Here is a 27,072-nt window from a genome sequence, read left to right as displayed (position 1 = left end):
CTAACTAAGGTTTTTGGTTCTTGTTCTTTTAGAATTTATACTTAGAAAGTTAGGGTCTCTTTAACAACAATGACCTTAAAATCCAACATGACTGCTGCACATAGAAAACAATGTATCTTAAAAATGTTGGTCATTGTGGTTCTGGCCTATTAAAATGCCACACTGTAGAAGCTAGAGGCAGAAAAGTTTCTCAGGCAACAGATGAAACGCATGAAATCTCAATTTTCATCTTATTTGTGCATTTAGTGGCTGACTAAATTGTTTCTTTATCACTATATTTTGTCTTTTGTCTGCAGATATACTTATGGGAAACCTGTTCTTGGTAGAGTTAAGGCAGAGTTTTGTAAGAAATACTTTCTATTTTTCTGGCGTTCAGAGGAGCCAGACAATGACATTTGCAAGAGCTTTGATTTGACAGTGAGTATTTCAGAGGAAATGGACTAGAATCACTTCCTTTCTTTATGTTTGCTGAAGTACAGTCTGTGCACACGTGTCTTAATAAGTCTTAAATTAGTGTACCTGAAGTTAAGGCCTTAAAATGTCTTAAATGCTTTTAAATAACTTGGTCTTAAATACGTTAATCATTACTATCGCTAAAATACCATTGCTACTTAGCTAGCAAGCTTTTTTGCGTTTATCTTGGGTAACTGCAAATGTGTCACTGGTTGCCTGGATGACATTCAGGCAACCAGTGACACCTAGTGGCAATAGAAGTCACCTAGTGACTCATATGATACTACTTACATTCTTACATGCAATTTTCTGTTGTACATTTATGCCATGATAAATTTCATTCATATTTGTTGTAAAAAGTCTTAAGTTTGAGTTGATGAAACCTGCAGAAATCCTGTAAAGTATGCCCATATTTTCTTATGTTCCAGCTGGATAAAAGTGGATGTGCCTCAGAAACTGTGAGCTTGGCAGAGTTTGCTCTAAACAAGTTCTCATATTCTGACCATTTTGAGCTAAATGCTGAGTTGGAGGAGGATGGAACAGGTTGGCTCCCTAAGATTCCAGTATCGTTTTGTTTCTCTAGTTTCTACCAGGAAGTGACCCGTGTGTTTGCCACTGTCTAGGGGTCGTTCTTAAAGGCTCAGGGACGGCCAGCCTAAGCAGTCAGATCAGAACTATCACCTTTGAGGATGTGCCTGGAGCATACAAGCCTGGCATACCATTTGAAGGAAAGGTAAAAAGCTCCATCAAAAACCTGCTAGCATGTTTTTGGTGTTTTGCTAATAGAGATGCAGCTAAAATTGTCCAACAACTTTTGCAAAGTGGATTTATTATCAATTTGTACATGTGGCCCACTGTTTGCCATAAAAAAGTTAGCTTAATATAGCTGGTATCAGCTAGTTTTAGGATTACTTCTGATTACTTCTTCAGTGTCAAGATTAGTCAACCTCTTTGCCACAATCATATTCTATACTTAGTAGAGCGAACTTCTGATGTTATGACCAGTTTCTGGTGTCTTCCTTAGGAATGGTGACTAATAAATATTGTGAAAACCTTTCTTTCATTTTTGCAGATCAAGCTGGTCGGCCCAGACAGTCAACCTGTTGCCAATGAGCTGCTTTATCTGTTTGTTGAAGACTCCAAGAAAATGATGCTCGCGACAGACGCAAAAGGCACTGCTCAGTTTTCTCTGAACACGTCTGAGTGGAAGGGCTCTGTCTCTCTCAAGGTCAGTGCACTTTTTGTGGTTTGTTATTGTTTGTTGTAGAAGTGCTTCAGATGATTTAACTGGTTGAACCATTGCAGTTGCCCTTGTTGTCTGTTAGGCCAGTTGCCTGATTTGTGGGTTGACCTGTAGAAGGATCTGGAGCAACCTTTGCTGACTAATTTAGATGACAAGATTTCTGTCCCCATTTCTGAATGAAAATGCTTATTTTAACTCTTTGCTGGCCTTCACTTGAATGAACTAAGATGGCTGGATGTTGGTGTATGTTTCGGTAATGGCCTAATTTAACTCTTGATCTTACTGAACAGGTTCTCACTAAGGATACGAAGGAAAACGAACCTTATGTTCCCAACTTACGGCGGCCAGACTACGGATCGGCCTACCTGTTCATCTCACCTGCTTATTCCAAGAGCAATAGTTTCCTGATGCTCAAGCATATCAGCGACGGCTTCGCCTGCGACAGAGATGCAACTGTGACGGCTCAGTACATCATCCAGGGAACAGAACTGAAAGAGGGACAGACGGTCCTTAACTTCTTCTACCTGGTATGTGTCACATTGTGTTTCTGTTGCAGTAATGTTAAGAAAATGTTCCAAAATTTCTTTGTTCACCTTATTATTCAGTTCTTTCAGGGGTTTTTTGTTTTACCATTATACATATATATCACTATACACTATAACTACAACAGTATTAAAAAATTCCAAGTGACAGAATTTTCTGTTCTTACATTCTCTCCCTTTGTAGGTGCTGTCCAAAGGTGAAACTATGCGTCATGGTTCTGTCCCAGTGAACGTCACAACAGGAACTGGTATGAAACCAATCGAGTTTCTAAAGCATAAGTTCAGTGACAATCTGTGGCACAAAAACTGGGTATGCGCTACATGCAACACATATAGTGCATGTCCAACCTTCGCTGACTGATCTAGAAGACAATAGGGTCACGGTACTGAAGCGATGGGGAAGTTCTTTTTAGTTGGCTTTTTTGTATTTTACAGCTTTTTATGTAATTAATGTGATGAGGGGACTGGACTCCACTTCACCTCCTTTTCTGTCGCTCTCTCACACACACCAAAGGTGTTCCAGTAACCTGCCTCCTTACTACTAACTTAAGTTAACCGGAACATTTTCAAGCCTTCTCTTCATACAGATGAGAAAAAGGGAACTTAACAAATGAAATGATAAAGATGAGTTACAGCTTTGGATAAAATGAAGAGCTCACTGCATTGAACCCCATTGAAAACCTCCTGGTTATTCCACCAAATATTGATTTCTGAACTCTAACTGAGTTCAGACATTAATATTGTTGTTTCTAAGTGAATATGATCTTGCTTTCTTTGCCTTATTTGAGGTCTGAAAGTACTGGATCTTACATTTATGCAAATAAAGGCAACATTTTTGCTTGTTATTTCAGAGAAATATTGTCAGTAGTTCATGCAATAAAAGAACAATGTTCATTTTACTTAAACATAAACCTATAAAATAGCGGTTCTCAACGTGGGCGGTACCGCCCCCCAGGATGCGTACAGAGGATGGCAGGGGGCGTTGGCGGAAATTTTTACAAAAGGGGGGAGCTGGGATTCCTCTGGGGGGCTTTTAGTCGAAGGTAAACTTTACACCTTATATGCACAACAATACTAGTTTAGACTTTGAGCAACTTGCTAAAACTGTATTGTGTAACATTAAATCATGCTTGGCTGCAACTGTATCGATGGCAGCTCTTCTTCTATTCAGTGTTTGTAGCTCTTGGTGCAGCTCCTCTCCAGCTACTGGTAGCTTCACCGCATCAGTTCAGCGTTACATCGGCTGATGACGTTGCTGAGATTCACTTTGTCAGGTATTTTTGTACATATGTTTTGCCAGTTCTGTGACCATGTCAAAGCAGCAACTTGTATTAAAAAGTGTTTTATTTCTGTTTGAAAGCTGCCCGCTTCCATGGAAGGACAACAGAAAATCGCTCTTATAAACATGTAATTACGAAAATGACGATACCCTGACTTTGTATCCCTCAGAAAAATGAACCCATTTAAATAAAGAAATCCCTCCATGGGTGATACCATGATAGAGAGCGTTCATTTTATAGCGTTAACACGGTGCTGCAAGTGGTCCGGTATGAAACGGGTTGATAGAACAACACAGCACTTTTAAATTTCAATAATCAGAATGCAGAAATTGTTTCCGTTGTTTTAAAAGGTTTATGTCAGTCTGCATTTTCCCCATGGATACGCTTCCCAACCGCCCTGCAACTTAGGGGGTTGGAAAAAAAAAAACGAGGCGCACATTGCGCAAAACTCTGAAACAGGAAAAGCGGGACATAAAACGGAGCGATAAACTAGATGTGAATTATGGCATAAAAACAGAGAATCCGATGCTGAACAGTGAAAAATAAACACATAATGATTAGGCGGCGCAGCAGGTGATGAGTGAAGATTACCAATGGTGAGCGTCAATAAACGATAAAATAAATCTAGCAACAGGAAAGAAACTAAAGTGGACATAGCAATAAACCAAGAGAGGATAATACTAATCAAATGAAACTAAATGGAAATGAATGAAGAACAAAATACAAGAATAAACTAAGAAACTAAAGAAAATACAGAGGAATAAGCTGGTATGGCAAGACCTTTCGAGCAATAATTAATACAGAGACTGTATGGCAAGAATAAACAGACATTATTTCCAGATAAAAGGTAAAATAATATTGTTGAAATGTCATGGGTTTGTTGAGACCACATCTAGTACTGAGAATAAATATATCTTACAGACCATAACAGTAAAGAACTGATCACTTATTTATGTTTTTAATTAGATTTGATATATTTATTTCTTCAATATTATTTTTCATGTCAGTGTTAATGTCATGAGGCTGATGACTCCATGACACTTTCAATTTGACTCATTAGGATTTGATTAAGAACCAGATTTGTAATTTCTGTCCAGTAAAACTATTAATCTATAATCAATAGACAGGTCTATATAAAGATATAATCCATGTTTCTGTCTCATATTTGTATGGCATTAAAAGGACCTGGAACTTTAGTTTTTCCACTGAAAGCTCTGGTTTGCACAATAAATGCCATGTGGGTGAAATTTTATGGATGATACTCTGATGTCCCATTCTCCTGAAGGCAGCACAGAGCTGCACCACCAGAAACCGACAAACACTGAAGAGAAGAAGAGCTATGATTAATGTAGTTACAGTTCTATCCATGTTTTAATGTTGCAAATAGATCAAAGTTTAAACTGGCATGTTGTTCATCTTTTATCTGGTCATTTTGTGGAATATTTAACAACTAGAAAATGGCACAAAATAAGAATATTTTTTCCACTCTGATTGGCTGTTAGGCCTACTGATTTTAACTTGAATGTTCATTGCATTTTTCATAGACACCTATGAATATAATTTCTATTCACATGACTTTTTTGTTTTCTGGGAAATTATTTTTGATGATAAATACAGAAACTAGTATAAAAATCAAAACATCTACAATAGTGATAGTAATATTAATAATAAAATAGTCAGCGCAAAGTAGCCTACAAATTCTTTGGTGGGGGGCGGTGAGGGACCTGGATAAAGGCTGGGGGGGCGCTGGGCCAAAAAAGGTTGAGAAACACTACTATAAAAAGTAAAATCTGAATTTTTTTTTTTAATTGAAAAGAAGAGGCAAGCAAGGAATACAGTGTTTCTCTGATTTGTTGACCAATCAGGACATGGAATGTGGTCTGTTTTATAGTGTCATCTAGTGCTCATAACTTAGCAGGTGTTGTCTTCAGATTATTAGCAAAGAACGAAAATGTCATTTATTTCTCTGAAATATATTCATCTGTTTAATCATTCACATCTGTTTACGTGTGTCTGTTCGACACTACAGTCAACAAAGGGGAGCTGACCGTCAGACTGAGTGAGGTGATGGACCTCGCCCCCGTTGCCCAGGTGATTGTTTACTCTGTGATGGCCAATGGGGAGATGGTGGCAGACAGCCAGGACTTCCCCATTCAGCTCTGCCTCAGTAACAAGGTAGGAAATGCAAAGATACAGTTTTATTTTCTTTAAACCAACACATGGAGAAAACAGGATCCCCTTTATGCCTCTCTGTGATCGGTTGACTCCTCAGGTGTCCCTGAAGTTCTCGTCCGTTCAGCAGCTCCCAGCAGAGCAGACCACGCTGACACTGAAGGCTAACCCCAAATCCCTGTGCTCTGTCAGAGCCATTGACCAGAGCGTGTTACTGCTGAGGCCAGAGCAGGAGCTCACTGTTGACTATGTATGACAACAAGCATCTCATCAAAGTGATGAGGCTGACACATTGTGATCCCCTTTGGAAAACAAAACACACTAAGGTTCAGCTCGCTCTCCTTTGGGTTCGTGTCCTGACAGATGTTTAACCAGCTGCCGGTCCAGAAGCTGTCAGGGTACGACTACGAGGTGGAAGACTTCTATCCGTTCCGCTGCTTTCCCGGCCCAATCCCCAGGCCAATTCCTGAGCTCCAGCCTGTTCCTGAAGCTGAAGTCACTCCGACAGCTATCGTCGACGTCGATGTCAACATTCGACCAAAGCGCTCGCTCTTCCTCCCTCCGTTCTATCAGAAGACAGATGTCTACAGCATTTTTAAAGTAAAGATTTATTGGAATGAGTTTCTTCTATTTTTTAACTTCTCCATCATGTCTAGGCATTTGAATTTCCTCATCTAAATTTCTCCTCATCTTTTTTTCATCTCTCTTGATCCTATTTCAGTTCTAAGCCTCTTTGACTCTTTTTAAGTTTTTAATAGCTGCGTTTCCATTGAACATATTTGTGTAATTTGACATTTTGGAAATAACGTTGCTTATTGGAAACTCAGCAATTTTGAAAAAAACTGTTGCTAAAACGTTTTGGTGCTAGGATGAGATGGTGTTTTTGCCTATATCAAAATTGGTTTATTTTGTAAAACTGCTATGCTCAAGACGGTCACATGATTAACAACCGGATGTTGCCATTGGTGCAAGCCATGAAGAAGAAGATGACAGGAAGTGGCAGGAAGATGACAGCATGGCATGTTTTTTATCACTTATTAGATGAACAGACTTATTTATGTGTGATTTTAACTGCATTTCTTATTCAATGGAAACACACAATCCCATCGCTTTTTAACAATCCTGTATATGAGTAATATCGTTACTCATATAATGATAATATCGTTACTCATATACAGTATCGATATTACAAGGTGCAATAAGATGACATCGGCCATGCTACATAATTTCAAACTAATAACTTTGTCTCTCCACATCTAGGACATCGGAGTCAAACTTGTGACAAACTCAGATGTGAAAAAACCTTACGACTGCTTTGTGTTCAAGTTTAACGGTATGTTTTGTCGTTCTGTTCTGTCCATTCTTGGTGATGAAAGCAGCCACTGTTACCATTTTTTAATTTTATTTAGCAATGCCAGAGGCTCTTCCAATGGTAGGTGAAGCGGGATTGGCAGCCAGTCCAGCGTCAAACAATCAAGCCGGAATACCTAAAGAGACAATTAGAAAAAACTTCCTTGAGACCTGGATCTGGGAACTGGTCTCAGTTGGGTGAGTACTGTGGCAAAACGACTGATTGTTCTCTTTTTATTCGTGTCGTTCTAGAAGTAGGTTTGGCTGGACCTGTTGCCTTCAACATGGCATTGGCTAGAGGTGGAGAAGCTAGAGGTCCAGAGTGACAGAAAAATGAGACAGAACAGAGTTTCCTGAGACCTGGATCTGGGATCTTATTACTGTGGGGTAATAAGGAGAAAAGGATAACACCATGCGACCTAAAGAAAAAATCTTCATACCAATGTTTAGCTTCAATTACTCAATCAGTTTAGCTTTTAAAATGTGCTTAATGTTTTTAAACTCATATATTTTTTATGCCTGATTAATTTGGCTCTGGTAATCTTAGCAAAAAGGGATTTTAAACCAGCAAGAATGGGTCCTTTTAAGATGGGTAAAGGTTGTGAGAGAAAGAGAGAGAGAGGGCGAGCGAGACAGAAGGGTTGAATGGTAGAGACGTCGGTGGGTCATAAGTAGGTTTAACTGTGCCTAGGGACGCACCAATCCACTTTTTTCACTTCTGATACCAATATCTGAGTGGATCAGCTGCTTTTCTGATCTCCTACAGAGAAACAGCTGAGTTGACTTGATGCTTTTTTTTCCCAACACAGTATTACAAATTAATTTGACAACTCTGCACTAGCCCAGCACATGAACAGCTTCAGACGCTTGGTCAAACATGTAAAAACAACACAACTTCACCTTGTTCAGTCAGTGCAATGAGGAGTATAACAGCTGACAAAAACGATAAGTTGAGCACATAAACCGCGACAAATCTTCTTTCAAATGGTTCAGAAAGTGCCTTTAGGAATTCGAAATAGAATGTAAAATTAAATAACAGAGCATGACGTCTCTAAGAACAAAATATAGAATTAGACTAAATAGATCTGCCCTTATGGATCAGGCATATTGTCACCAAGACTCAGTGTAGAATTTTTCTCAATATCAGGACTGATAGATATTAATGTCTGATCGGTGCATCTCTATCATAGCTTGTGTGAAGGTATTAGCTTTGTGTATTTTTACGTGTTGTTTGATTTTTCCCCAGATTTAGATTTTTATTTTTAGTGCTTTTCTAGAAATATATAAGAACTGTTGCTTACTCTTTGAATTTTTCTGCCTGGCCCTGTGTCCAGAGACAGCGGGTCGGTGAGCCTTCAGAAGACGGTCCCTGATACCATCACCAAATGGGCAGGCAGCGCCTTCTGTGTCTCCCCTACTGGTTTCGGCGTGTCACCCAACACCGGGCTCACCGCCTTCCAGCCGTTCTTCGTCAGCCTCACCTTGCCCTACTCCGTCATCAGAGGGGAGGTGTTTACACTGAAAGCCACCATCTTCAATTACCTCTCCCAGTGCATAATGGTGGTTACTCACATTCTTACAAAAACATTTTCCTGAAGAGTACATGAGTTGTCTGGCTTATTTAATGTTTGGTTCTGTTTCACAGGTCAAAGTAACTCTAGCTGAGTCTGACCAGTTCACCTTCAGAGACTGTGAAGGCTGCCAGTACAGCATCTGTCTTTGTGGAGAGGAGAGCAAGACCTTCTCCTGGATTGTGACTCCAACTGCTCTAGGTACACACAGATAATTGGTTGCTATTCAACTAATTGGATGGACACTGAAATGTAGGCTTGTTACAGACAACACTAAGGTCTTCTTTAGAACTCAGGACCAGAGCAAGGCTAACCACAGGAAACAAGGAAAGTCAGTGAATTTCTTTTGGAATAAACATATTTATTTATAGTTTTCCCTGGTTTAAGATTTGGGAGTCTTGCTGGACATCCAGGAATCACTGTCCCTGGATGTGACCCCTGACCTCCAGCAATACAGATAAACATTGCACTGTATCATCAGTGTAGCAGTGAACTTGTTAATAATTTTTTCTTGTTTCTACATGAAGCTTAGAAACAAAGAACACCATTTATAATTTCAAATAAACTTTTTTTTCATAGCAAATTGAAACCTCTCCGATAATTATAAATTAAACTAATTTTTTTTATCATTCTACTTTCTTTTGAAGTTTCAACTTTAAAGCTGCAGTAGGTAGCATGTTTTTAAAATATACTTTTTGCATATGCCTGATCCATAAGGGCAGATCTATTCAGTATAATTCTATGTTTTGCTCTTAGAGACGTCATGCTCTGTTATTTAATTTTACATTCTATTTCGAATTCCTAAAGAGATAATCTGTGGAAGAAACAAGCTCATCTGATTCTACAGCCATTTGCAGATATGCACCACTCCTGGTCAGAAACAACCAATCAAAGCGAGGAAGGTCTTAGTGTTGTCAATCATGTTTGTGTATGTGCTGCTCACACCTTTCCCTTCACAGCTCATAAAAGCTCAAGATTAGCAGATTGCCGCAGGTGTACAACTAAACATTCCAGGAAAACGGTTTATTTGTTATCGGTGGCTATGCTAATTAGCCTGAACATTTACAGCACGCTCCAGCGTGGGGAAGAAGCTGTAGTGCAGCAGAGAGCAAGAGGATGTGAGTAGTGCACAATGGATGATTGACAGTATCTGTCTCATAGCATACTGTCACGACATGGTGACAGTTTTATACAAAAAAAGCATATTTTTAAAAACGTTACCTACTTTAAACATATCCTGTAATATAATAGTTCAGACTCCTGTCTGTCTATTTTTTTCTCCTGAAAATAATCCCCCTTTGTCCAGATTATCAGTCTAGATCGAAGCTGACCTGACTGATTTGTAAATAAATTCCCAATGAACTTTAGTATGGGCTCATGAACTGATCATTAAAAATCTCAGCTTGTCATAAAATGATTTCGTTTTTGTTTTTCATGAATTGAAATTGTCATGTATGAACATATCAGAATGTGGGCCTTTTGGCCCTCCATAAACCACACCAGCCAGCTCTCATTACCTGGATTCTGACATCTCACTGTTGCCATGTGTTTGCATTTCATTAAGTGAAGTGTTGACGTACATGCTGCGTCCATCAGAACCTTCAGCTGCAGAGTGAAAGCTGGTTCTGAACAAGCTAATCACTCCTCACTGAGGGCGCTGGTGGCGGAAGCTGGTGCTGTTGCCGTAGCGCAGAGGATTCCCGTCAGCCTCCGTCAAGAGGGATGGAGAGGGGGTTCTGATGTATGTCAAACCTCAGTCTGCTAACCCCCACATTACCCCACCTTCCCCCAAAGCCCCCTCCCTCAGAGGAATGCTGACAATCACTTGTACTAACAAGTCAGGTAGTATCTCTGACGAAACATTCAGAAACCTCTCCCTGAGGGGCTGATCTGTACTTGTCCTCCGTGTGAAGAATTATGGGCTGTGAAGGAAGCGAGGGAGGGCATGGGAAACAGAGCTGCATGGAGACACAGAATAATAAGGCAACAAATGGGGATTAATGATGAGGTAAACAGGAGGAGGAAGGAAAACCGAGGAAGGATGGAGGAACAGGAAGGGTAATGAGATGGGAAGCCATCCTTCCTTTGCACATACTGTCTGACAGGTGGGAATCGATTAAACACCCCCTGTGTGTGTGTGTGTGTGTGTGTGTGTGTGTGTGTGTGTGTGTGTGTGTGTGTGTGTGTGTGTGTGTGTGTGTGCACAGGCGACGTGAGCTTGAGGGTCAGCGCCGAGGCTCTGAGGACCCGCGATCTGTGTGGTAACGAGGTAACAACAGTGCCAGACGTGGGCCGAATCGACACGGTGGTCCGAACACTGCTGGTGGAGGTCAGTGAATGTCAGAGCGCCCGTCACCGCGGCGACTGCAACACTTCTGCTTTTTAGCTCTAGAGTTGAAGTGAACGCTGTCCGGTCAGCCTGTCCTGGGGAACAAAGAACAGTTTGGAAGATGAAAGCAGTCTTTCCAGAGCGGTGGGAGATGTTCTTCTGTTCTGATTGGACGTTTCAGATCAGAGGTAGCAACAAACAGAAGCTCTGACAGGCAGCCACAGAACAAACTGATGATTATTAATGGATGTGGATCTAGATAGGAATCATAATAGTTCATATGTGCAATTGTTAAAAATCAGTGTGGAGGTTTTGTCCTTAGTGTAATAATCCATGTGTTAGAGATGAAACAGGTTGAAATATCTGTTTACTTATGCACTGATTTCTTTCATACAGCTGTCAACCATTTTTTCTAAGAGCATAATGAATACACGTAATGAATACAGTGTTGCATATTGGCTGAATTTGAATTTACTGTTTGATTTGTTCTTAATTTTTTATCAAAGCTATTTCCAATTAAAATAGCTGAATATTTTAATGCTCCACATTAAGGAGGCTCAGCACTTCGCTTATCATTTCTCCTTGCAGGAAAATTACTGGACTTTAATCAACCAATAGGAGACCTGCATCCTTCCCAGACATATGTCAGGGTCACAGTTATAATAACTGAAATTCATGGGTGTAAAAATAAGAGCAAATGTTATTAATGAGCAGCATCTTTCTGTCTTCACTAATCGTGATGGATTAATTGTAGAAATAATCATCAACTAATTAAGCTGGAGTAGACTCTTAAATAACACACTCAGAGCAGTAATTAATCCAAAACTGTGGGCAAACTATATACAGTGGGGAAAATAAGTATTTAGTCAGTCACCAATTGTGCAAGTTCTCCCACTTAAATAGATGAGAGAGGCCTGTAATTGAGATCATAGGTAGACCTCAACTAGAGACAAAATGTGAAAAAAAATTTGAGAAAATCATTTTGTCTGAATTTTAAAGAATTTATTTGCAAATAATGGTGGAAAATAAGTATTTGGTCAATAACAAAAGTTCATCTCAATACTTTGTTGTATATCCTTTGTTGGCAATGACAGAGGTCAAACGTTTTCTGTAAGTCTTCACAAGGTTGGCACACACTGTTGCTGGTATGTTGGCCCATTCCTCCATGCAGATCTCCTCTAGAGCAGTTGGTAGAGTTAGAGCTGATGGTAGCCTTTGTAACATTGGTCCCAGCTCTCTGCAGGTCATTCGCTAGATTCCCCCATGTGGTTCTGGGATTTTTCCTCACCGTTCTTGTGATCATTCTGACCCCATGGGCTGAGATCTTGCGTGGAGCCCCAGATCGAGGGAGATTAGTAGTGGTCTTGTAGGTCTTCCATTTTCTGATTATTGCTCCCACAGTAGATTTCTTCACACCAAGCTGCTTGCCTATTGCAGATTCAGTCTTCCCAGCCTGGTGCAGGTCTACAATTCGGTTTCTGGTGTCCTCCGACAGCTCTTTCGTCTTCACCATAGTGGAGTTTGGAGTGTGACTGTTTGAGGTTGTGGGCAGGTGTCTTTTATACTGTTAACGACTTCAAACTGGTGCCATTAATACAGGTAATGAGTGGGGGAAAGAGGAGCCTCTTAAAAAAGAAGTTACAGGTCTGTGACAGCCAGAAATCTTGCTTGTTTGTAGGTGACCAAATACTTATTTTCCACAATTATTTGCAAATAAATTCTTTAAAATTCAGACAAAATGATTTTCTCAAATTTTTTTCACATTTTGTCTCTCATTGTTGAGGTCTACCTATGATGTCAATTACAGGCCTCTCTCATCTTTTTAAGTGGGAGAACTTGCACAATTGGTGACTGACTAAATACTTATTTTCCCCACTGTATATTGTAGATTTTAGATTTAAAAAAAACTTAAAAATGAAGAAAATGAGCGAATAAAAAATTTGTTAAATATTTTAGCTTTTTCATTAACCCAATTTTTCATTTATTTATTTTTCATATTATCAATTTCTCAATTTCCTTTTTTTCATTTACCCATTTTTCATTAACCTATTTTTCATTTACCCATTTTTCATTAATCTATTTTTCATTCCCCAGGTTCAGTTTGTCACCTACTGCCGAGATCAACTCAAAACCTTCCGTGATCGTAATTGAGCCCTATTGATTAAATATGACTGTAGTTGGAAAACAAACATCAGCGTTAGTAGCTTACCGTGTAACGTCTGGGCAACCGGAGGATCCTGGACGGACAGCAGCGGTGCATGTCTGAAAGATGGCCTCTGATGCAGATCTCCAAGGCTTGCCACTCTCATTCTTTCAGCTCGATGCTCCGTAGAGCTGCCTCTGGATATTGCAGTTCACTTACGATGTACAGTAAAGTTGCTCCTTATAGTTGGATCACAGCTGGTAGCTACGAAGGTGTCCCAAACCTTCAATCATAAGCAAACTTCAGCGGCCGCTTCGTCCAAACTATAAAAACTCCCGACGGTGAAGCTCTGAGTCCATGAGAGCCGACAGCTGAAACACGTTCTGTCTGAGCGGCCACACGAGAACTAAAGTCAGGAGTAATAACACTATTTTCTAATGAAGTGCTTCTCAATTCCAGTCCTCAGGCCCCCCTGCTTTGCATGTTTTAGATGTGCCTCTGTTCCAGAACAGCTGATTCAAATGATTGCATGACCATCAAATACTGCAGAAACCTGTTAATCACCCAGAGATTCAATCCAGGTGTGTGGCAGAAGGGAAACACCTAAAACATGCAGGTCAGGGGGGCATGAGGACCAGAATTGAGAAACATTGCGTTAGTAGGTCGCCATCTTTCTTGAAGCAAAGTATGGGTTTGACGCTAACCAACCAATTGGGGAAGTTGTAGCCTGATGACGTGCCTCTCCTCATTTGCATTTATTTTTTCCAAGTTTTGCGGGGAAATAGAATGTGATAAATAAGAAAATAAGGAAATACTAAATGAATAAGGGAAATTGGAAAATGGGAAATGTAACAATTTTTCAAACAAATGTTAAATGAAAAATAGATAAAAGAAAAATGGGTAAATAAAAAAGGGATATATGAGAAATTGATTAATTGATTCTATTTCAATGAAACTGGAAGTAGAAAATCAGGTTAATGGAAAAAGGAAATTGAAAAATTGTTAAATTAAAAAATAGATCAATGAAAAATGGGTAAATGGATAAAGGGATACATGAAAAATAGGTAAATGAAAAAGAGAAATTGATAATATGAAAAATTGGGTTAATGAAAAAGCTAAATTAAAAAATGGTTAAATGAAAAATAGATTAATGAAAAATGGGTAAATGAAAAATAGAAAATGAAATAAGGGAAATTGAGAAATTGATATGAAAAATAAATAAATGAAAAAGTGGGTTAATGAAGAAGCTAAGTTATTTATTTAACAATTTTTTTATTTATTTCACTCATTTTCTTCATTTTTTTATTTATTTTACTCATTTTTTGATTTATTTATTTAATTTAGGCTGAAACAGCTCTCCATACATCTGGTTCAAATTCTGTAAAAAAAGAAAAAACGAAAAAGAAAAAATCTTATTAAGCACCTTTTGCAATCCAATAATCAATCTGTTAATCCAAAAACAGATTAATTGCAGTCCTACACTGAATTGATTAGCTGCAGTTTCATCCTTTGCTACAAATGATCAAACGTTCAGTAAAGGAATGCTAAGTTGTTGTATACCAGCTGGTAAAATTTTTACTTCTTTTAAAGTATTTGAATAATTTCAATGTTTTAATGCATTTCTAAAATGAACCGGTTAATCATCAGAATAAATTACTGAACTAATTGTTAGTTGCAGCTGTCCTTTTTCTTCTGTCCCATTTTTTTATATTGTGAAAAAATTCAGATTTTTCAGGCAGATGCAGATTCCTTGATTTTCACATTCTGAACCACGTTAGGCTTAGTATTCTCCTGTGACTCTCTGTCAGGCTGAAGGAACGCCTCAGATGAAGAGCCACAACACCCTGCTGTGTCCTGCAGGTCAGTGTCTGCAGCTCAAAGCTGGGTCTCCAGGTTTCTGTGGAGAAAATCTCTCTGTGTCATTAAGCATCAGACTTTTATCAGAAAACCAGCTCACATTTCAACAAATGGCTGTTTTTGTTACCAGATGGTCCAGTGGAGAAGAAAATCTCTCTCCAGCGGCCTGAAATGTTTGTGGAGGGGTCAGTCAGAGCATCTGTCTCTGTCCTGGGTAGGTGACACCACACAGAGGCCCCCATGGCCCCTGGAGCGATGGGTACCTCGTCTTATAAGCAGAAATTGTGCTTAAATGTCTGACTTTTATTTTTGTTGTTGCCTCTCTCTTGCAGGTGACCTGATGGGCCGGGCCCTTCAGAATTTGGACAAGCTGCTGGCCATGCCGTACGGCTGTGGGGAGCAGAACATGCTGCTGTTCGCTCCAAACATCTTCATCCTCAACTACCTGAAAAGCTCCGGTCAGCTGACCGAGGCCATCCTGGAGAAGGCCAAGCGCTTCCTGGAGAGCGGTGAGGGCACTTCGCTCAATCTCTCCTCTGTCCTCTTCACCAAGAGGAGGAGGTGAAGCTGAATCAAATAAAAAATGAAAAGAATAAAATATGTGAATCAATTTGTTTGCATTTATAGTGGTGGTTGTAATGTAGCAAAAGGTTCAGGAGGAATCGAGCTCAAAATGTCAGAGCTAGATAAACTCCAGAGTTGCTCTTCCAGAACAGGAGTAGAACGTGGCTTTCTGTAGGTGGAGAAATCATTTCTGAACAAGCAGGTTTTTTTTTTTTTAAGTATTTCTGATTCTGTTTGCTTCTCTGTGTTGTAGGATATCAGAGGGAGCTCAACTACAAGCATGACGACGGCTCCTACAGCGCCTTTGGGAACAGCGACCCCACTGGAAACACCTGGTAAGTACAATGATCTGCAGCTTTTAATCAGGAGCTCCACAGCAGACATTTCCATATTGATTGAACAGATTAATTCATACAGTCATAATATACACTTTATTGAAATAAGTGCTAAAATAACAAGGCGATCGTTCATAAAAATAAATCACATAGATGGGCTCCTATTTATGCTCCATACACTGAAGTTGATTGAATTTGAGTAAACATAATTTTATTGAGTGACTCCAACATGTGTCTGATGTTTGTTTGGAGGGCAGAAACATGAAGATAGAACTGGTGTTAGACTCAAGTTGCATCATTCGAGAAGCATTTAAAACATTTATCCAAAAGGTTTGCTTTTCATATCTCTGGTTTCATGTGACAAGAGAACAAAAAAAAATGCAATCCAGACATGGTGGGAGGAACACACACACACACACACACACACACACACACACACACACACACACACACACACACACACACACACACACACAGTCGTACGCTACTATCCAACAGGGGACATTCCATTGACTTCCATTCATTTCTACAGCCTAACCCTAACCCTTTTCCTAACCCTAACCATCACATACCTAACCCTTTTCCTAACCCTAACCAAAAGTCAATTCACACCTTAGTCCTAACTGCAACCCCTGACCCTAAAACAGGGTCATTTCCAAGAGGGGACCTACAAAATGTCCCCTCTTCAACGGTGAGTCCCCTGTTGGTCAGTGTAAAATGACACGCATGTCCCCTGTTGGATAGTTACACATGAACACACACACACACACACACACACACACACACACACACAAACATAGCTGTCTTTGCCTGTTGCCAAAAGCAAGTATCCTTATTTTTATTAGGAAGCTTGCAGAAAAAATGAAGATTTTCATTTAATGGGCTTAAAGCAGAGGCTCCCTGGGGGGATTTAACGAAAAGGGGGCTGGGCAGTTTTGGCAATCGGTGAATATGTGGGGCTGTCCCCCCCCCTCACTTGTGGTTGGGAGAAACTGGGGCTTAAGCATTTACTCACATTAGAGCTTAAAGAAGCTGTAAAACTGAAATGATTTAAACAAAAATCAATTTTCCTGCACACAGTGATTTCAGAGTTTTAGTCTCTGAATTCTTCAGCCTGCTGTCCTTCTTTATAGAAGAACAGCAGGTAAACTAGTGTGTGTGTGTGTGTGTGTGTGTGTGTGTGTGTGTGTGTGTGTGTGTGTGTGTGTGTGTGTGTGTGTGTGTGTGTGTGTGTGTGTTGGGTTCGAGGTCGCCAGGTGGACCAGAACCATTCTTCACAAAATGTGGCTTTTACTGTGAACATGTAGGAAAGCAATGCTCCATGTTTACAGATCAGATTTAGTGTAGGCTGTTCACTTGTTTACAAAAGTTTAATTTTTTTCCCAGGTTGAAACAATTAATCAGAAGTATTACAATATTCATCAGCTAACATAGTAATCAATTGTTAACTACAGACTCTAAAACATGCCATTTGCTGAAAGAAGAACTCCCTCACAGCAGATATTCAGCTCAAAACTGAATAAAGAATATAAACCTTAAGATGAAAAACCTTTTTGTCTGTAAATCTGTTCTACCCTCATGTGGCAGCTTCAGTTTCACCTGATTTAAATGATGAAAAACGAAAGCAACAAAAACCTCCTAATAAGCATCGTTTGCTGCCCTTTTAATAGGTCAATCCAAATAATCAACAATGTCATAGATACATTAAAAATATGCATTAATTTAATGTAAGCTTGATTATATGTAGCAAAGGATGAATCTCAGCTAAAAAATACTTTTAATGTCAACATGTGAAAAGCTCAGACCTCTCTGACTGAACATCAACAATAAACTGATCTGTTTAATATTTGATTAACTGATTAATAATTGGATAGAAAAAGGTGATGATAGGAGATTTTTCTTACATAGTTTCAACCAAGCGAAGCTAAACCTGCCACTGGAGGAGCACTGGGTGGAACATATTTACAGACAAAAGTTTCTTTTTTTATCTCAAATGAAAATGGTACATATCTTTTGTAGGGTTTTGGCTTAATTAATGCTCTGACTTTATTGCTCTTTCAGCAAAATTGCCTTTTTTTTAGTCTGTATTCTCTAGCTAACGATCATTCAATTACTAAATTAGTTTATGATCATTTTAAAAATGATAAACATCGATGTCAGAATTTCTGAATTCTGACTGCTCACAGAAACTGTAGTTTCTCTGGAACTTGAAAACGGTCTATATAATTGGACCTGTATGTATAGTTTTGAACCCGTTAGCCTTGCAGAGCATCAGTGGAGTGAGCAGCGGTGTTGGACACACTGCAGTGTCCCCACTGCTTCAGTTAGCAGGTGTTTCTGAGTGCTGCTGATTGAGCCGGTCCGACCTGCCGCTGCGCATCGGGGGTCATCGTCGGGCCCCTCTCTGACCTCGTGTCTGTCGTCTCCAGGCTCACTGCGTTTGTGATGAAGTCGTTTGGCGGAGCCAGAGATTACATCTACGTGGACCCACAGCACATCAAGGACGCCCGGATCTGGGTGTCCGGACTGCAGAAGAGCGACGGCTGTTTCACATCGGTTGGGAAGCTCTTCCATAACAGCATGAAGGTACGGCTGCTCAGGAGCTCTGGACGGCAAAATACAGGAATTTAATGTAGCTACGTGAATCTGCATCACATGGATTATTGGAAGAACAATGATTTTAATCTCCATCAATGTAGATGTATTGAGGTTCTTTTTGTGGGCGGCTTACAAGTTAACATGTTGCAGCAGTAAACAGAAATCCAAGCAGCAGCAGAGCACCAGGACCTGCCTTACTCTGACCTTTGGCCTCTGGTCATGACCTCTGCTTCTCTTTAGCTTTGTACTGGTTGCCATTCTGTCTCAGTCTGGCAATAACTGGAAAGCCTAAGACAAGTGAAAAGGTGCTCGTGTTAAAGATTGCGTCCATGTGTCATTGAAACATGAGGTGTTGCTTTCACAACATCCCCATTTTATCACTGAAACACAGAATCCTGCATCTTCCCTTCCAGAAAGGAAACACTTCCTACGGTGGTTACGATAAGATGTAAAAACTTTTTCACAGATGGATGTCAGTTTGTTCTAACATCAAATTTAGACTTCTCACTCTTTTTAGAAAATTCTAGAAGAGCTTTGGAACATGATCAGTTCTACAGCTGAGGAAACTTTTAAATATCAAATCTGGCTGCTTGGGGGTAAAAACACAGCTAATGAGTTGCATATTGGAAATGTTAATTCATTCATGAGAATACAAGATAATTATTTAAGTACGTTGACCCTGCTGTGACAACATCTGGCCACATGGTGCTGCTGTATAATGAAGTTGTCAAACCACTAAAGGAGTTAGCAGAGCAAGAGACTTCTAAACTGATCAACAATTAACCCAACATGCATAAAACACACACCACAGATTTAGAATATGTATTTTTTTTTAAAGTACACCCCTACTCCTTCCATAAAATGTAAGAGTTACTGTAGCAACCAGCTGCTTAATTACAGGTGAGGGTGAACACATTGTTAAGATGAAAAGCAATTAGCTTGACCTTGGAGAAGAAATCTTTCTGGTGTGAGAGTTGCTGGAGGAAGAATATTTCTTCCATCATTTGTCAAATTTGATTGGTTTCCCCACAATTCATGTCCATGGTATTTACTCTGCTTGCTCATTGATGTAACATTCTGGTAAAGCTAGCGCACAAATACATTTATGTCCATGAATTCTAAACATGCAGAAGACAAGAAACTGATTTGTACTTGATTTAGGAAGCTTTACAAAAAAAAAAAAAAAAACATAAAAAGCTACAGCTATTTATAAAAATCACATCTATTTATCTGATAAGTTTTAACATCAGATAAATAATAATAACAGACTTATCAGACATCACTGATTAGTAAATATACCTGTGGATATAATATCATAATACAGACTAGAAATGCCCCAATCAAAGATGTAAGGCTGATTTTTGATCTGTGATGGCTCTAAAGATTATATCTGCCGATACTGATTCAGATTTTTCTTAAAAATTTATTAAAAACACTAAATATTTGTTCTAGCCTGCCATGACTCTGGCCATTAGTTATTTCCATTAGCAACATAAGCAAAGTAAAACTGTGTGTGAGAGAACTGGCCCTCTAAAACAGGGTTTTACTGGTCATTTTTTAAGGGGAAAAAGTGCTTAGAGTTTGATTTTTAAACCATTAGCATCTAATGTTAGCTCTTGGCATGGCTAACATTTGGAATCTGCTAGCAGTGTGTGTGTTCCTTTAAATAACGTAGTCGCACATCTTAAGGATAAAAGAATGAAACAGATTAATCCAACGTTTATACATTCAGTCTTCTTGTTATGTGCTGAACTGTCATTGTTTAAAGTTGGCTTGAATGTACAGCAGAAACATAGAGTACACTGTAGAAAGTAGTTTCCTTCATAAATAGCCTTTTAAATCTCATGTTTTCTTCTGAGTTAATTGCTAACTCACCGACAGTGAAACTGGGTTAATTTGAGTGTCCTCACTTCAGTCACAACCTCCAACTGCAGAGAGTTGTTGGCGCTTAGCTGTGGCCCGTGCACAGAAAGATCAGACAAAATGTCAGTCGCTAGCTCGTTTCTGTGCATCTCTAATAACACACCAACTTACATGTAAGATCTTGCAGTTCTTATTTTAAAACCTGGACTGTTGGCAGGCCGACCCAGGAGTTTTAACTGTTTGGAGTTTGTATTGATTACTAACCTTAACCTACATTTTTAAAAAGAAGCCTTTCTACTGAAGGATTTCAACTTTACTCCCTACCCACCTAAATAATTGAAAATGTAAAAAAATTATAGTTATGGAAGATTTATGTGATGTAAAGGACCTGTAACTGAGGTAAATATCATTACATAATTCATTTAAAAAGGATCAATTTTCTCCAAAAACATAGTTCAGTCTGGTACACAATGACTCGGATTGGTACATATTGACTCAAACTGATACCTAATGGCAGATTGTTTACTGAAGGTCATGCCTCTGACCTGTTGCTGTATGATCTCGTGTTTCCACAGGGAGGAGTGAGTGACGACGTGTCGCTGACAGCTTACATCGTCGCTGCTATGCTGGAGCTGGACAGAGACGCCTCGGTCAGTTGGACGTCCTCTCTTCTCTTTTTTTTCATCTTGATCAGTGTAATTTTTACTGTTATTGTCAAACCACTTTTTGCAAGATATTTAGAAGTTGAAGGTGTTTTTAGTGTATTTCTCTCACTAAGCTGTCACAGCAGAGGGGACGGGTCAACTGCAGCTCTCAGTCTAATTGTGTCTTCTTGTGTTTGACTGCTTTGCGTCAGGACCCCGTGGTCCAGAAGGGCCTGAGTTGTCTGAAAGATGCTGTGGCCGGGGAGTTTGACAACCTGTACACCACGGCCCTGATGACCCACACCTTCAGTCTGGCTGGAGATCAGGAGATGAGGAGCAAACTCATCACCATTCTGGACCAGAAGGCCAAGAAGGACGGTAGGAGGAAGAGTGTTTTCACACCTGATAGTCCAGTAGACTGGGTTTGATTGGAGTCAAACCAACCAAACACTTTGAAAAACATGTTTACCTCCTCGCCTGTGGTGGCGCTGCACTAAGCACTACTAAAGGAAACCTCTGAAAAAGACACTGAGCTCAACTTACTGTTACAAGAAGCATAAATATAAATAGAGTGGCATCAGATTTTAGTGGTGGTAGAATTTTTCTTATGTTTTTGCCAACAGACCATGAGTCATTAGCTCCTTGTGCTAAACTCTTTTTCTGGTTCTTTTGATCCAGAATGCCCTGTGATGTAGTCCACTTCCTCCTTTTGGAGCAGTCTCCTGTCTGTTGGCATTCACACAGGCATTAGAACCACATCACAGTTCACTTCAGACCAAAGTTCACTCTTTTGAGTTTATTGAATATCTGCTCCTCAAACAAACTAGACTTTCTGGTGTGGATGGACCTTGAGAGAAGACGGGAAATCCTAGGTGATGTCCTCAAAGAGTGCAAGAAGACTGAATTTAAAACAATTTGAGAGTTTCTTTCTATTAAAGAAGGTAGAATGACAAACAGAATCAAGTTGAAGATTCTCCCTCTAAGTGAGATGTCTCCACTTTATGTTGGTGGATCTTTTTGATGGGGACATTGTCGGTCCGTGTTTCGTTACCTGCTGTTCTTGTCGTTCCTCATACATGGCAGGCGGTACTGTTCACTGGGAGCGAGTGGGATCTTCTGAGGCGGGTCTGGACGCTGTGGAAGTGGAGATGACCTCCTACGTGCTGCTGGCCCTGCTCCTCTCTCCTCCTCTGGAGGGTTTTAGTCTGGACTACACCTCTGGCATCATCCGCTGGCTGGCTCAGCAGCAGAACCCATACGGCGGCTTCTCCTCCACTCAGGTATCGTAAGCATTTCCAGTAGAACTGCAGCCCTGCAGCGGCCAGAGCTAACACCTGACCGCTCTGCCCAACAGGACACGGTCGTGGCCCTACAGGCTCTGGCCAGGTACGCTGAAGCCACCTACAGCCCGCAGGGTATGACCACGGTGACGGTGACGTCTGCAGGCGGCTTGAGGAAGGAGTTCACCGTGACGCAGAGCAACAGGCTGCTGTACCAGGAGGAAGAGCTGAGCGAGGTTCCTGGAGAGTACACCGTTAGAGCCGAGGGACACAGCTGCGTGCTGGCTCAGGTACCGCTGTGTCACACATGGGATGAGGTCCCACACTGGGGTTAAAGGTCACAAGGTTGGTCTGTAGGGATGGGTTTCTGTGGTACAGAGAGAGAAGCTGCTCAGACCTGATGAGAAGATGGATGGAGTTAAATACAGGTCAGTGAAGGGAGGAAACCTGATAGAGGATTAAGATTACTGGAGACGGAGATGGAGCTTCACCTTCCAGAACAACGACTTTTAGCATTCAGCTCCAATACACATCCAAACAATCAATGCTCCGCTAAAGGCTGTTGCTATTAGTGGTGCTTTATTTCTATTAGTTTGCTTCGTGTTGTGATCTTGTTGCCTCAACTCGCAACTTTAAAATCGATCCAGATGGCAGCATCCAGCATTACGTCTATACAAAGTGTGATGGTAGTCACATTTAAAGACTGTTGGTGTTTGTGGTTATGTTGTGACCACATTCAGTTCAGGCTCCGTATGTTTGACCACCTTCTGTCATTGTCTGATGTTTCTCTGCAGATCTCTGCGCACTACAACATCCCTCCACCTGACGACTTCTCAGCCTTCACCATCACCAAGAGCATCGAACCCAGATGCAAACTCAGCCGGCCACAGCTCCACCTGGCTGTTCATGTCAGGTACTGCAGCTGGAGTCTCTCAAGCTCTCTGCTGGATACTTTAATGCAGCTGGTTTAAAAACGCTTGATGTCACTTCCTATAGGTATCAGGGCAGGAGAGAGGAGACCAACATGGTCATCATCAACATCAAGCTGCTGTCTGGATACGCTCTGGATCAGAGCTCCGTGCAGCTGGTAAGTCCCCCGTTTGACTTACGACTCGTAAAACTGAGAAGCTGCATTTTGACGGCCAACTCTGCTGCTGCAGCTGAAGAACGAGCGATTGGTGAAGCGCGTGGACTCAGACAAAGGATTCCTCAACATTTACCTGGACGGGGTGGGTGTCCCTCAGGCTGAGTTCTTGGCTCCTTATGTTTCCTTCTGTGTGGCTGTGCAGGAAGTTTGGAATGTTTGTGATTGCAGCTGAAAAAGGACGAACCGCAGACGTGCAAGGTGACTCTGGAGGAGGATCAGTGGGTCAGGAACCTGAAACCAGCTGTGATTAAAGTCTACGACTACTACCAGCCGAGTAAGAGCTCAGCTCACTGCCTTTGCTCCACCATGTTCGACATGTTCTGTTAGTGTTTCCTCATTTATCTCTCCTGTTTCAGCTGACCAGGCTGCCACTGACTACACGTCCCCCTGTGCTGAGAGTAAGTCAAAGTTCTCCAACTTGGTTCTCTGCTAGTTTTCTGTAGCGCCACGCCCACTGGGATCTGCAAGGTGTGATTAAACTGAAAAGCTGTGGCTACATGGAAGCCACAGCTGAAAGAAACGGGAGAGAGATGAGATTCTGGAGGAAACATAAAAATGTTTCCCTATTTTTTGTTTTTAGGGAGATAATGCTGCCTATGACCAAACGTTCTCATCCCATTAATGTTTTACTTTTCATAAACATAGAAAGTACTCCTACATCTGTTTCTTTACGTCTCTGCTCTTTTTCCTCAAACCTTTTTTACTTTACTTTATTGAACATGCCAAGTTAGAATAAAATTACAACAATGCAATAACAATAAATTTTCAAGGGAGTGGGTAGAAGCATAAACTTATTAAATGTTGGTCTTGTCAGATGTCTGCTTGTACTGAGCCAGGTTCTGGTTCTGCTGCAGGTTTCTTCCTGTTAAAGGTCAGTTTCTCCTCTCCATGCTGTCAGGCATTTCTGTAACGTCAACAACAAAATGAGCAAAATGTCTTCTGGAGTCATTTCAGCCTTCAATCTGCTGGGTTTCCTTATGAACAACTTTGAATAATTAATATAGCGTACTGTTCTGTTTGACAACTAAGATTAATGGGAAAGCATGATTAGATTTACATTTCTCTTTTAAAACATTTTCCCTGGCTCTAGTGACCTTTAATGAACAGTGGTCAGTGATGTAGCAGCCCACTGCTCTGTCTGCTATTAACTGGAACAAGAACTTAAACTCACTGGTGGGGTGGCTATTTGGGTTCGTTAAGTTCTGGTAGATACCACGCAGATTTACCTATGTTGAGTAAGTCCTTACTCGTCCAAATACCATACACACATTTTAAGTAACATTAATAACTCCAGAACCAGCTAACTGAATGGTTTCTTTTAATAAGAACTTGGGAAAACAAATCGTTTTTATGAAAAACCCTTCTTTTGAACTGTTGTTTCAATATAACCAGAATGCAACTTTAGTCATTAACAGAACTCCATACATGTACCGGAATTTACAGTTTTGAACACAACATCACACATGGGCCCATACTCTCACACACACTCACACTGACCGGTACCGGTTAAAGTTTTCGTTGCAGGCCTGATGAAGCTCGGGTGCGACGTCGCTACAACAATCCTCTTCTCCTCGTTTAGGCAACAAAACTGACTCAGACCTGCTCGCTCAGCCGACGTCCTCTCCGTCAAGGTCCAATTTATGTTAGAACTCCGCCACACGAGCTGCAGGACTCCTCCTCCATCATGCTAAAGCCAGCATCGCCATGTCGACACGTTCCTCTAGCCACCTCGGATCAGCCGCAGTTCACCTCGGATCAGCCGCAGTTCACCTCGGATCAGCCGCAGTTCACCTCGGATCAGCCGCAGTTCTCCTCGGATCAGCCGCAGTTCACCTCCGCAGTTCTTCACTACAAAACACTTCTGCAGGTATCCTACCCACCGGGTGCAAGTTTACTTGTGCAGAACGTGCATAAAACAGTCCAAGTTTTACTCCCACTTCAACCTCTGCTCGCATTAGCAGCGGTCTCCATTCGCTTCCTCCTTGTCGTCTCCCCCGTTCTTTTCCCTTCTCCTTCCCATCATCCCCTTGTTCTGTTCTTTTTTCTCTCTCCCTGTGTTGAGTTTACTTGTCCCTCGTTAGCCCAAACTACTTCATAGATAGAAAATTCAATACAGTCTTTAAAACTAATGAGATAATTGATCAAACAAGAATACATTTATGTAAGAACATAAGTCCCGTCCAGAAAAGCTTCGACTTTCTGTTTTTCTCATTTTTCTCACGCTACTCACAACAGTAACCGGGTCAAAAATGTACAAAAACAATAATACAAGTTTCTCACTTATGTTTTCTATGTACATACAACCAACCTTGTAAATATTTTGTAAATATTAAAGGGCCTTAAGAGCATGGTTTATAACCAGGGGCTACAGTGAAGATATGCGGCAAAAGTCAACAGGCCAGGACTCGAACCCTTGATGACTGTCGATTACCCCTGTGCCACCGCCGCCCTGAAATACATTTTTTTGCTATGAAACGGACCTGTAGGAATAGGTCCGTTTCATAGAATTGTTTAATGAACGAATTGAACCTGTAAAAACATTTTGCTGAACTGAGTAGATCCGCTCTAGATCTCAACTCGTTTTCCATCCCACTCTGTAAACATCGATATTCCTAAAGCAGGTATAATAACTCTTGGTGTGTGTGTGTGTGTGTGTGTGTGTGTGTGATTTCTCTGCAGACGACAGTGACAACAAGGTGTAATTCCTCCTTCCACCACCAGGACAGAATTAACAGCCGAAGGAACTACTGTGCGACATCTAGTATTATTGTTTTAAAACTCTTTCTGTTCAGTTGGGATCTGAATCTACTTTGGGTAATGTTAGATACTTTAATTCTTAGTTTATCAGGTATATTCTCTTTTATTGTGGGTCACATGCTGAGAATATATATATATATATATATATATATATATATATATATATATATATATTGTTGGTGGTGACCAGTAATGGTCCGTTTGTGTCTGCTCAACACTGGAACAGTCACACTATTACGCACTGGATACAACAGACAGCAGAGGAGTATTTGCTGATAGTCATTTTGTTTTTTTATTAATAGAGCTGACAGAAATCCACATTATTCATACATGAAAGTGACACATGACACAGTAACACAGCATGGTCAGAGTGCTGATGGTGTCTGAGGGGAACAGGAGGATCCAGTCTTAATGGTGCTGGGTGATTTATTCTGTGTACACGTACCTGCACATGTAAAAAAAAAAAAAAAAAAAAAAAAAAAGATTCATACATGACTATTGTACAATTTCAAATGCAAGCTGCAATAAAAGTTCTGAAATGACCAAAAGTGAAAAGTCGTCTTTTCATACAATATCACTAACTTTTCACTCAGGCATTCTCTTTACAATACTACTTTTCTTTCATATACATGTAGATAACAGCAACTCATGACCAACAGATGTCACTTAGAAACCTCTTGGGGATAAATGTGACTGCAAACACACTCACTACTGGACTACTGACTTGTCTCCAAGGTAGCGGCTAACGCTCCATGCTAAAGGCCTCCACAGTGGGTCACAGTGGGGTGTTAAGAGGAGCTCCAGTTTTGAGGCAGCTTTCTGAAGCACTATTTCAGGTTTCTGTTGGACTATTAAGGCAGAATTATAAAACACGCTGTGAACAAAAAAGGCCACACTAAAGTACAGCAGTAGCCAATTCAATGTGTGCATCCAATATACGGTTA

At 40.5% G+C, this 27,072-nt stretch overlaps 1 protein-coding gene across 2 annotated transcripts in view; it reads left to right on the top strand.

Annotated features, from left to right (window-relative positions):
* Nucleotides 1-26,676, top strand: part of LOC103474295 (alpha-2-macroglobulin-like protein 1) — a 38,661-nt gene extending 11,985 nt beyond the window's left edge. For both annotated transcript variants that reach the window (XM_008425137.3, XM_081614459.1), the window contains 29 exons: nt 297-417; nt 882-996; nt 1,077-1,186; nt 1,526-1,681; nt 1,987-2,223; nt 2,423-2,486; nt 5,548-5,693; nt 5,791-5,940; nt 6,054-6,290; nt 6,951-7,023; nt 7,100-7,238; nt 8,375-8,600; nt 8,686-8,812; nt 10,819-10,940; nt 14,892-14,943; nt 15,071-15,154; nt 15,273-15,449; nt 15,758-15,839; nt 18,269-18,425; nt 20,876-20,950; nt 21,157-21,322; nt 22,028-22,224; nt 22,299-22,514; nt 23,019-23,137; nt 23,221-23,311; nt 23,385-23,453; nt 23,540-23,645; nt 23,728-23,769; nt 26,051-26,676. In XM_008425137.3, the coding sequence (XP_008423359.2) occupies nt 297-417; nt 882-996; nt 1,077-1,186; nt 1,526-1,681; nt 1,987-2,223; nt 2,423-2,486; nt 5,548-5,693; nt 5,791-5,940; nt 6,054-6,290; nt 6,951-7,023; nt 7,100-7,238; nt 8,375-8,600; nt 8,686-8,812; nt 10,819-10,940; nt 14,892-14,943; nt 15,071-15,154; nt 15,273-15,449; nt 15,758-15,839; nt 18,269-18,425; nt 20,876-20,950; nt 21,157-21,322; nt 22,028-22,224; nt 22,299-22,514; nt 23,019-23,137; nt 23,221-23,311; nt 23,385-23,453; nt 23,540-23,645; nt 23,728-23,769; nt 26,051-26,073 (3,679 nt within the window). In that variant the 3' untranslated portion in view covers nt 26,074-26,676. The remainder of the gene's footprint in view (nt 1-296; nt 418-881; nt 997-1,076; nt 1,187-1,525; nt 1,682-1,986; nt 2,224-2,422; nt 2,487-5,547; nt 5,694-5,790; nt 5,941-6,053; nt 6,291-6,950; nt 7,024-7,099; nt 7,239-8,374; nt 8,601-8,685; nt 8,813-10,818; nt 10,941-14,891; nt 14,944-15,070; nt 15,155-15,272; nt 15,450-15,757; nt 15,840-18,268; nt 18,426-20,875; nt 20,951-21,156; nt 21,323-22,027; nt 22,225-22,298; nt 22,515-23,018; nt 23,138-23,220; nt 23,312-23,384; nt 23,454-23,539; nt 23,646-23,727; nt 23,770-26,050) is intronic.
* The last annotated feature ends 396 nt before the right edge of the window (nt 26,677-27,072 follow it).

This window comes from Poecilia reticulata, chromosome 13, assembly GCF_904066995.2.
Source record: "Poecilia reticulata chromosome 13, P_reticulata-male-v2, whole genome shotgun sequence".
NCBI lineage: Eukaryota > Metazoa > Chordata > Actinopteri > Cyprinodontiformes > Poeciliidae > Poecilia > Poecilia reticulata.
Note: the sequence above shows the minus strand (reverse complement) of the source record. Positions and strands in the feature narration are given on the sequence as shown.